Source organism: Anser anser, assembly GCF_964211835.1.
Source record: "Anser anser genome assembly, chromosome: 17".
NCBI lineage: Eukaryota > Metazoa > Chordata > Aves > Anseriformes > Anatidae > Anser > Anser anser.
Window position 1 is genome coordinate 3,178,697 of NC_139738.1, and position 11,076 is coordinate 3,189,772.

The 11,076-nt window shown below is 45.6% G+C and overlaps 1 protein-coding gene and 1 long non-coding RNA gene across 3 annotated transcripts in view; one reads left to right on the forward strand and one right to left on the reverse strand.

Moving 5' to 3' along the window:
- C1QTNF12 (C1q and TNF related 12) overlaps positions 1–4,215 on the forward strand; it is a 26,720-nt gene extending 22,505 nt beyond the window's left edge. For both annotated transcript variants that reach the window (XM_083803207.1, XM_083803206.1), the window contains exons 8-9: positions 1,139–1,217; positions 1,821–4,215. In XM_083803207.1, coding sequence (XP_083659333.1) covers positions 1,139–1,217; positions 1,821–1,919 — 178 coding nt within the window. In that variant the 3' untranslated portion in view covers positions 1,920–4,215. The remainder of the gene's footprint in view (positions 1–1,138; positions 1,218–1,820) is intronic.
- Positions 1,817–7,763, reverse strand: LOC310883225. Its single transcript, XR_014573380.1, has 2 exons — positions 7,418–7,763; positions 1,817–7,318 (listed from the first exon to the last, which is right to left on the reverse strand). It is a non-coding gene; the product is annotated as an uncharacterized lncRNA (long non-coding RNA).
- Positions 7,764–11,076: the final 3,313 nt, after the last annotated feature.

The following is an 11,076-nucleotide window of genomic DNA, read 5'->3' on the forward strand; positions in this document are numbered from 1 at the left end:
GCTGAAAGAGCCCTGAGGGCTTTCGGCTGAGAGAGATGGAAACTGAGAGGCACGGAGACAGTTGGAGTAGAAGAGATTAATGGTGGGAAGTTCCCACCCAAGTTAGGCTTTTGGCAGGATATGACACACAGACTGAGCTCTTCAATCAAGGTGGTGCCAAGTGGCTTGCTCTCTCAGGGCCAAATTGCCCCTACCTTTTGTGCACATTATTTCCTTGCAAGGGGGCTGGAAACAGCACGTTTGCACTTGCTAGGTTTCGTCACCACCCCTTCATGGAAAAAAGGGAGGGAGGGGGGTTGGTTTGCTTGGAAAAACAACTGGATCTGCTAGCACTGGCTAGGCAGATTTTGGAAAAGCCAGGCAGGCATGGAGCTCTGTGCTTTCATATTGCTTTGAGGAATGGTTCTCCAGAAACTGAGGATGCCACAGAGTGGCTCTCCTACGTGTTACTGCTGCAAGGAATAAGGTGGGAATAACATGATATTAGAAAAGAACAGTGATGGGGGGTGATCTGGAGCTCTCCCACAAACTTAAATTGAATCACACGATTTTTTTTAGCTTGTATGTGATCCCTGATCTACATGGCCTCCCAAAAATAGCTTTCAGCTGCAGAGTATGTTTTTTTTTCTTGCACAGACAGCCTACATGTATTGTTATGGTGAAATAGGCCTTTCACACCTTGAAAATGAACTGTAATGTATAGCTAGCTCTTTGCAGAATAACAGGAGTATAAACTGTTGTGGTGGTCAACAGACTGTGGGATAGCTGGCACGTAGATGGATCTAACGGACATGTTCAGCTTCTGTTCCAGGGTGAGAGTTAGAGACCACAGGGTCTTGAGAAAGGCCTTAGTGAGAGGAGGTGGCTCCCTCTTTCTGCCTGCAGCTGAATTTTGCATCCACAACCCTGTGTACGCTGTGGGTCTTCCGTAAGTTACTGCAGTGAGGACAGAGTTCTGCTGTTCTTCTTCCAAGGCCGATTTCAGCTAGAACCAAGGCCACCTGTTTAGTACAGATGGACACTGGCACACCAGGTCCTCTTTCTAGGGAGGCTGTGAGACTGTTGCTGTTCCACATACAGCTGTGTTGTGACTGCCTCAGGTGCTTAACCTGTTTATTTTTCTTTCTCTGCTGTTTAGGTCTTTGGAAGTCATTGCTGGTTTGGAAAGTAACAGCAAAATCTTCACGGTCTACGTGCATGGCTTACTGCAGCTGCAGGTAGGTCTTTGCAGACTGGGAGGCACAGTTACAGTTTGCTGGGCAGGATGCGGAGTTATTCACTGGCAAGGCTGAATTCTCACCAGGAGGTGGGAAAGCTGTTAACCTTCTTTTTAAGGTTAATGAAGTTATAGTCACCCCAGGTATGTCATTTAGAGAATCTGTGACAGGAACAGGAGCAAAGAACACATGTTGCACATTCTGATCTTAAGTCACGGAGGTAGCCTTGTCTCTAAGAAATGACTTAATGAAAACAAATGTTTTTCTTTCTCAAGTCTCCTCCTGTATTGTCAAGGTGGCAGTCATATTTCCCATTTCATAGAAGCGAATCTGAAGTGCAGATGGCTATGTGACTGTGATCACTGAAGAAGACACTGGTGCAGTAAGGATCTGGTTAAGTAACGAGCTTAAAACAGTTTCACTGCAGCAGGTTTCTTCCAAGTCAAAGCCTTCGTGCTGCAGTGAAGATGTTGGGCCAGATCCTGTTCCCAGGAGCCACAGAAAACAGCAGGAAACTTCTAGGCTTAGTTCATGGCACTGAAATGCTTTTCTCCTTTTACACTGGGATGAAATGTCAGATTTTCCCTCTCATTCTCTCTGCAGGCTGGCCAGTACACCTCCATATTTGTGGACAACAGCGCTGGAGCTCCCATCACCATTCAGAATGGATCGGATTTCATGGGCATGCTAATGGGCGCATAACATCATCTGCAGCACTGGGTCAGGGAAGGATACAAGCGAGAGCCTTGCAGCATATATTTGACTGAAGAAACCTTTACTTAGACTCTTGAAGACTGCTTCATGTAACTGTTGGCAACTTTAAACGAGCAAAGAGCCTTTCCTTTTGCAGATACTTCAGCTTGCTTTCAGAGGCTACTGCTTTTCAAGGTCCACAGCGGTTCATTCATCATAAAAAAATACACTTTTATAATTCAGAAACAAACTGTAATATTTAATTTGTGCTTCACCAGACGCTCACTGAGCAATACACTGAGATATGGCATTTGTTACATTATAACTTTGTTTCACAAAATAACACTTGTAATCAGCACGTCTTTGGGATTGATTGAGGGGTGTTTAAGTTGGTAAATGAAGGATTGAGGGGGAAGTAAAATAGTGACTATATTCAGTGTGCTGTGGAGGAAGGAGACAAGAATTTGTCAACAAAACTGTTTTTCATACAACTGTAAATGGTATAGGCCCTCTCATGTCCAAACTTAGATATATTTGACAAGTAGCATGTTGAATTCTCAAACAATGCCTGCTCCAGAGATGGGAATCCAAAGTCTGAACTGTTTAATTGTGGTTCTCTCTACCTAGGTATTTCTTTGATGTTATTGATGAAGCCAAATACCTCGCTGCCTGCGCAGTTTTGTTTTTAAGAAAAAGTGAGGCCGATGGCACCAGTTCTAGCGTGAACTCCCTCAGTCATGTTCTTATGTTTTAGTAAGATATATATTTGGCTTTGGACTGCATCACATACACAGCGTCTTCTCAGATGCCATATATTCATTTTCAAATGTATCAAATGCATTACGACAGTTGTCCAAAGGCTGGCACAGACAGTGAGGACAGCAGCCTCAAATCAGATATGTCACCTGTTTGGTGCTTTTTTGACTATGGTGAAATAAAGAAAACACAGGACAAGGCTTACTTCCATCAGATGGCATGGGTAAAATGGAGTCTGAGCTCTGCTTGTTTGTTGGAAGTGCTGTCAAAGACTGTCCAAAAGCCAACCTGCAGGCAGTGAATATGTTCTGGATTTCCACAAATCTGTTTGCGAATGTAAGCATGTGAGATTGAGCCCCCAAAGCTGCTTTGAAAATAGCCTCAGGCTATAAACTTTTTAAAAAGTGAATGGGTGTTGTCATTTCAGTGGGTTAGTGTGTTAACCTAAAAAATTGTGATAAAAAAAAACAAAACTACTCATTTAACGTACCTCTATAGCTTTCCCCTTCAACAGAGACTTGGCCCTTTTATTGGTGCAACTTAACTAAGGAAATGGTTGTATAGCAGCATCATAAATAATGTTAGCAAGGTCCAAAATGGAGTCCAGATACTTGTTTTGGAGCACTTGCAGTGAAAGGAAGATACCAGTTGTATAACATTGCAGTTTTTTATGATCAGTTACAACATCTTCATGCAATGAAAACAAAGACTGCTGGGGACAGAAAGTATGAACAAATGTCATCTGTTGCTGGGTCTGTTGTTCAGGCTGATCAATATACGATGTTTCTACAAGCTCCAGGAACACTGCTGTAGCAAAGATGTCTTATTTCAAGAGCTGTGGAAAAATCTGCCCTATAATAGATATGTCTGAGGCTCTTTATCTCCATTCTAAATACCTAAAGATTGATCTTAAAAGGAGGGCTAAATGGTATTTTTCATTCGCTGAGAATGTATTAAAATACCTAAGGGAAGAGTAAGTAGAGAGTATGTGGAACAATCTGTTAGTGCTGTTTCAGGTATACATAGGTAAATTCCTCTTTTCTAGTCAAAAGAATGCAATTGTTCTAACTGGACATGTGAATGAGATATTAACTCTTGCTATACAATACGTGCCAGCAATTCCTGTGGATTTATTTTAGTACACTGTTGTGTACTGGTTGTTCCCCTGGTGTAGGGGAATCCACAGCTACTGAAAGACAGCAAATTGCCACAGTAGTGATTTTTGGGGCTTCACAATAACCCACATGCATATCACTGAACCGTATCAACAAAGACGGGTTGTTTGCACTGGGTTTTGATGGAGTAGGTGTAGTCAGGACAAATGGCCTATATCCCAGCATGTATTACTATCCTGTACTTCCTACTGCGTGAATATTTGTAATAAATTGGGCTGTTACTTGCATGACTTGCAGCGACGTAATCACCAAGTGTTGTGACATTCAATGTATGTTGTTATACCTATGGGTTTTTTGAGCAAAGTCTCACTGTTCTTGGTAAATCAGAGTTAAAATATTTATTTTGTTGTAGAACTAAAAAATGTTTATCAGAACTCGTTTTGGGATGTGTGACTTATTTTTTTTCCCTGTTTGTTGCGTTTTACTCCTGTGAATTGTTCCGCCTTTATGTATGTATGGAGTGCTGTCCTGGCAGGTGTTTCCCCAGTGTGCCAGAAGCTAAATGTGTAATCACAGTGCCCTGAGGAACGCACAGCCTAAACAGTGATGGCTTAAATCTCCCTTGGTAGGAGTGATTTGCTTCTGGTCACTGTCAGAGAGAGAAGTAAACCTCCAGCTGTGGTCTCTCTTCATATTCTCCTCCATCTCTGGTCTCTCTCCATGTTCTGTAAGCCACATTGCCTTTTTCATTTAACCAGTAGAGACTGTTTGGGTCGGACTCAGTCTCATAGCCTAGGGGAAAAGAAAAATTAGAGGGAAACTGACACTGTCTCTTGAGCTTTTCCTGAGTCCACTGCCACCAGCAGGAAGCTTGTGGGGTTTTCATCAACTCTTTTTATCCTCAAAATAAAAATCCTGAAGGTTCTTGCTTAAGGGGATCAAGAAGGGTTGTCTGTTGGCTACAAGTTGAGCCCTGGATGCCACCAGGCTGCCATTCTCTTCCATCCCCAGGCTTCGGCCAGCAGTGTGAGCATGAGGCCATCTCTCCACCTTTGAGATGGGGCAGAACGCACTGAAACAGCCAGCAGCAAGCTGAGGCTGGCCTCCAGCATCGAGGTGCAAGCGTACAAAACTGATAACTAATGTGGGCACGGCCTCCTGCTGGGCCGTGGCTGACACAAACGCTCTGCAAGGCTTCCGAGCTCTTTGGAGGCTGAGGAGATTAATGGTGTGAGAAGCGAGGTTTCAATGCTTCTCTGTTTGTAGTCATAAAATTTATAGTCCACGAAAACACAAGAACTCGGGAGGACTAAGTTCAGTATGAAGGAGTTGTTTGTAACAAAATTAAAGCCCGTGTGCTTGAGCCTATGGTTTAATGGCCAAGTGAGCTAATCCCACCCAAGGAGAATGGCAATTTGTGCAAGGGGGCAGAAATCTGAGATGCACACAGATTAAATGGCCACTTAATGCCCATTGAGATGATGACATCTTCAGCCTGGCCTTGGCATGTGAGACCCGTGAAGAGTCCGTCTGAGAAGAAGCTTGGTTTGGACCACTGAAGGAGGAGGGTCAGGAAGACTTCTGTATTTCCCATTAACAAATGCTGCTCCTAGCCCAGCATGGCGTATTACTAGGACTGCATTACATGGCTGAAAGTTGTGCTAGTCTAAGATAGGCTTTAGCCAAAAACTATTTTCTCCTAAATAATCTGTAACTGCATTCAAAGAACATTTTAAAAATACATACATGTTATATATACATATATATTTCAATATATATATTTATTTTTCATTTACATTTCTAAGAATTTTAGTGTTTCAGGGAAACGAGGTAAGGAAAAGCACACCTGCATTACTGGAACAAGTTTCTTTCTTGCCCTCATCTCTGAGTTGTTCACAGAAATATTTGCCACGCAATCACCTTTGGAAAGCTTCAAGCATTAGTAACTTGTACTTGCACTCAGAACTTTGTCCAGGTACTTACAAGCTAGTTCAGGAACATTTTCAGGAAGGTTGCAGTGACGTGGATGAGTTAACGCTTCCTACATCTTTGCTGTCTTCACCGTGTACTTGCTCACTCTTCCTCCCGGCCCCTTTGCACCAGGCTGTGCACCCTGCGTGCAGTTTGGATCCAAAGCCAGTGCAAGCCAGCGTGGTTTTGCTGGAGTCAGTGCTCTGTGCTGCGTTCACTATCCAGGGTTCTGACATCTCCTGTGTGGATTTTCCCTACCTGAGAGCTTTTGCTTGCGAGATACTGACCCTGAGCCTGGTGTTCCTGGCCCGTATGACTCTCCGAGCTCCATATTCCCGTTGGATGCTGCATTGCTGTGGTCACCACACATCCCTCTTACATGGGCTGCAATGTAAACAGACTGCTTCACGGCTTAGCTTATATTTCAGGAACAATAAACCCAGCCATCCTAGGATGAGCATGGACTGCTAATTTCAATGTCTATAAAAGTGATTATCTTCACTCATAATTCCTTATTCTAAACAGTCTGGCTAAAAGTTTCCAGCTTCAGGCTAAAGTTACTTGCTTAGTGAGATGGTAAATATAACCTCATGCTGCTGGGACGTGTCTCTGCCCCTGGCTTAAGTGTTGAGGTTAGACGGTATTGCTAGCAGGCTTTTTTAGCTCCCTTTGTGTTGGGTGCCCTCACAAAACCTGCTGCCAGCTGCAGTTTCTGAGCCTGATGGAGAACCCACTGAGGCCGGGGGAAAAATCTGGTTAAAGCTCAAGTGATTCATCCCAGAAAACAGGCGTTTGGGTCTAGTTCGGGGGTTAACACCAGGATTGCCTTTCAGGTGTGTTTCTGCTGGTGTGGCTGCTTAAACTTTGTCCTGTGAGCTACACGGACAAGGACAGCTGGGTTGTCCCAGCTCTGCAATTGCCACTGCTCTTGCGTGGGCTGCCTCCGAAGGGCACGGTGCTGTGCAGGATCAGCCCTTCCCACGTGGAACCTGCAGGGAATTTTATTTAATTCACACAGGGCCTTGGACAGGCTGTGCTGGAGTTAGGAGCTGAGAAAAGCCACCACTGTAACCCCAGGGTCGTCCAGCCTGCGGCCCCATGCTTTCATCTACAGACAAGTAAACGCGACCGTCCAGACACCAGCATCCAGCCTGTGAATATTTTCCCTGGCTGGGAGCTGACAGGTTACGAGGTTTTAAGTTCTATTCGAATTTCCAGTTTTGTAAATGATCCCCACGCCACGCTCCAGACTGACTCCAGGGGTATTTACGTTGGATTAGCAGCAGGTTGCCTGCCTCTCCTCACGGGGTAGAAGAAGGCCCGGCAGATGTAAACTCCCCTTGAATGGCGGGCTATTAACCTTCAAGCAAGATGATGAGTTTGTCATATAAAACTCTTGCTATAAATAGGCGCAGGTTATAAATCAGGCCTGGGGACGGTGATGAAATCCAACAGCACCAGAGAGCCTCCCCAAGCCTCTTCTCTGAGAGGAGCCTGCACCCGGAACGGCCGACTGGTCTTGAAGGAAAACTCGAGGGGAATTTTAAAACTGCTCTGATTTGGTGACTGTAGGGGAAATAAAAATGAATAAATAAATAAATAAAAGGCAGAATAAAATTAGCCCTCTATGGGTGTTAATACTACGTAATATTTTAGAACTAATACTTCAGCATTGCAACTGCAGTCAAAGAGAAAGCCATAGCAGCATGCTCCAAAAACCTTCATCTGCCACGTTTCCATAGAAAATTTGGAAGCTGCTGACTGTAAAAATTGAGCTTGTCTGTGCAAAGAGAGTACCAAACTCATCAGTTACACAGCTGATTCTTGTTCGGTGACTTTCCTTAATGCTCAAGTCGGGCTGGTATCAGTGAAGAGTAAGAGAACATGAGATTAGGGTTTCAGGTGCACTGAATCTGGTCCGGGATAGCCAATTTCCTGCAGGTTCCTTGGACCCACCATTCTCCTGCTGGGTAGCCAGTGGGAAGGGACAGGCAGCTGTTTGTACCTGCAGTGCTGGTGAGTAGGTGTTGGCTGCGTGTGGGATGGAGGATTTGCACCTAGCTGGTGAGGGTATTTTGGGGGGGGGGGGCACTGTAACGTGGGCTTTGAACACCTGGATGTGAACAGGGAAGGTACCAGAGTGCAGGGCTGGGGAGGTGGGACTGGATTCCAGAGGACTGGAATTAAATACAGAACAGCGAGCCCAGCCTGCCTGCCTTGTGTCTTCTTCATAAACCACTATGTGCATAAAGATCATGCCACAACCACCCAAGGAACAGCTTTCTTGTACCTACACCAAACTTCCCTGCGTAGGCCTGTGGTCCTGTAACTGCCTAGGCAAATAAATCTGCGTAGAGGGCAAGGGTGGAAGGAACTGCTGTGAAATATCTTTATTCTTGGTTATATATTCAGTTGATCAACTCCTGGGGAGGCTCCAAATGGAGATAAGAATGGAAATATCAGCTTGAAAGCTCCGCAGCGATGCAGCGGCAGCTCCAGAGCTGCGTTGGTGCTTTTGTGTGGCTGTCTCTGCAGGAGGCCCCTTCTGCACTGTGTCAGCGCAGCTCAGACGTCCCCACACACAGTGCTAACGTGCCTGGAAATGTTTTCCCTAGCATTAGGACTTCTGAGAAATACTTGCCACACTGATGAAAAACAAGAGAGAAACCTGGCATCGCGTGGAGAACAGCATCTTGTGTTTCCATAAAGCTTTCTTCCAGGTTTTCAGGCCCTAACTCTTAAATCCAGAAATTGCATTTAAGATACTTGCTTCTTCATTAGATCTGCTCTGTACTCTGGTTCATAACTGCTGCTTGTTTTTGCCTTCTTTTTGGCAAAGAAATCGTTGTTTGCTGTTTGTTTGGTGTAAACACTGAAGCCAGTGAAGAGACAAGCATGCAAACAGCGTTTGTTTCTCTTCTGCCTGCTGCTTGTCCTCCCTCTAGCTGGGGCTGCCTTGCAGAGCACTGGAAGAGCAGCTGGGCTCTGGGAAGGAGTCTCAGCCGTGGTGCTTTCAGGCTTCAGAAAATGGGAGAACACTGTTCAATGTAGCTCTAGCTGCAAGAGAAGAGAGCTGGGCCAACTTAAACGGGCTGAAAACAGTCCTTGAATTATCTCAGGCGTCTCCTTTGATGGGACGTTGAATGTTTGCTGTGTGTGTTGTGCTTGGAGTCTAACAAAGATTTACAGAATGAAGCTGTTTGTTTGTTTCCTTTAAATCAAAGGTCTCGAGGGCTGCTGTAATTATCAAACCCTATTTTTTTTATTTTTTTTTTCCCAGCAAAGGGCACGGGGAGTTGCCAGTAATCTATAAAACAGCAATGACAGTCAATCTGGGGGAAATGATCTCAAGCATTATAAATATCTCCTACCAGGTTTGGGTTTTAAAGTTTTATGAAGTGATAGAGATTCTGGGGATGTTTTTACAAGAGACTGGAGAGCGAGCAGTAGGGCAGCTCGCAGGGGTAGCTGCGTTATGTGCTGCCTGCGGGGCTGGACGCTGGCTGGAGCTCTCTGAAGCCCTGGGTGTTGCACCCTCAGGGGATGTGTGCTTGCCTGCAGGAGCAGATATGTCTCGGAGCATGAGATTGGAAAGCCTGGGTGCGGTTTCTGGCACTCTCTCTGACCTGCTTGTTGGCCTTGAGAAAGGGAAGACACTAAAAATGAGGAGCCTATCTCAGCTGGCAGCTCTTTAGGAAAGTGGCTTCGGTGGATTCCTGCACCCCATGTGTTGGGACCATGCAAAGTTAATGAGTGCTCGTGTTCTGGAGCTCACTTAGGTTGCCCTTAGGTATTGTTTGGTAGCCCTGTATGCCAACAGGAATGCTCTCTCTGTGAAGAGCAGTGGTGCTTTATGAGCTTGATTAACTCCTGCTAACATTGCCACAAATTGTGAATCAGCTCCCCGCTGCAGAGGATGTGGCACTAAAGGGATATAGGGCTTGTGCACGAGGGCACTGGCATCGAGGGATCACGTCTGCCTCCCACTCAGGGAAGGAGTCATCAGCCTTCCTGAAACCTTCTGCTGAAAATCAAATGGAAACTTCCCCCGGAGCAGGGGGAGCGCCCATTCCGGAACCTTTCTGGGTAACGTCTGGATAACTTCCATTGTCTGGGCTGTTTTTCCCCCCTTTTCTTGCTGCCGGAGGTGTTCCTCAGTTGGAGGTGAGGAAACGCTGACCTCAGAGGATGGTGTTTCCAGTTTCAACCACAGGCAGGAGCTACTGGAAATATCACCCCTTTCAAGATTCCAGCCCTGCTCTGCTGTTTTCTGTGGTTTGCATAAATCCCAATGGCTGGATCCTCACCTGGGCTGCGCCAGCATCGTTCCCCTACGGTTTAGGGGGCTGTGCTGGTTCCTGTAGCTGTGGATGCCCAGGTAGACTGAAATACTTCCCGACTGCTTGTTGCTGGATCCTAACCTTGTCATTACCTTAACGGCAGAGAATCCGTAACTGGAATTTCAGACTTCTACCTCTTTGATCTCCTTCTCACTCCCTTGTGTTGTCATGATTAATGACAGACTATTTGAAAAATGCTGCGGTGTCTGACTAATGCAATCTGAGGGGTGGGCAGAGTTCCTTATTTCCTCCTGTTGCAGACCTGTTAAGTGACTGGAGAAGAGTTTATTTTCCGCTTCACTTTGTCAGAGCTTTTGAGTGCCTGGGGCAAGGAGGGGGTTAATATTCCCTGCTGTGTTAAAAGTAGCTTTTTTTTCTTTTTTTAATCAATTAACCACCTATCTTTCCTGGTCCAAAAAAGAAACAAAAGTATGTGTGACATCCAAATTCTGCACATAAAAATCCCATTTTATAATAATAAAATGTATCGAGTTACTTATCTGGAGGCTGTTTGTCTTGCAGTAAGATACTTGCATCAGTTAGCGAGTGCCTCCACGGCTCTCTGCATCCCGTGGCTCGCCCTGACCAAGGATAGTCTGTGAACCGCCAGCAATGGGTGACAAAAGTCCTTGATGGCGAGTGGGAGCAATGCTGCATGAGCAGCCAAGGACCTCCGGGATCTGGAGATGCAGGAAGAAAGGCACTGGTAGTCTGCACACCAACAAAAGCCCCAAGGAAAATGTAACCCCTTTGGTGTTTTCTTATGTCTTCAGCGCGCTGGTCTTCTGGATGTTGAGCTGCTGCTGGCATTTGTCAGTGAGGTTTGTTCCGAGAGAGAGAGAAGTGGAGCTGGCTAACTTCCTAAGAGCTTGTTCCATGTCCCTGTGGACCTTGCAGTCCTGCAAAAGCAGAAGGGTGCTCTGGCGGTGAGAGGGCAGGCTGTGTTGGCACCACTTGTTGCTGAGCCTCAGGTGTGAACCAAAA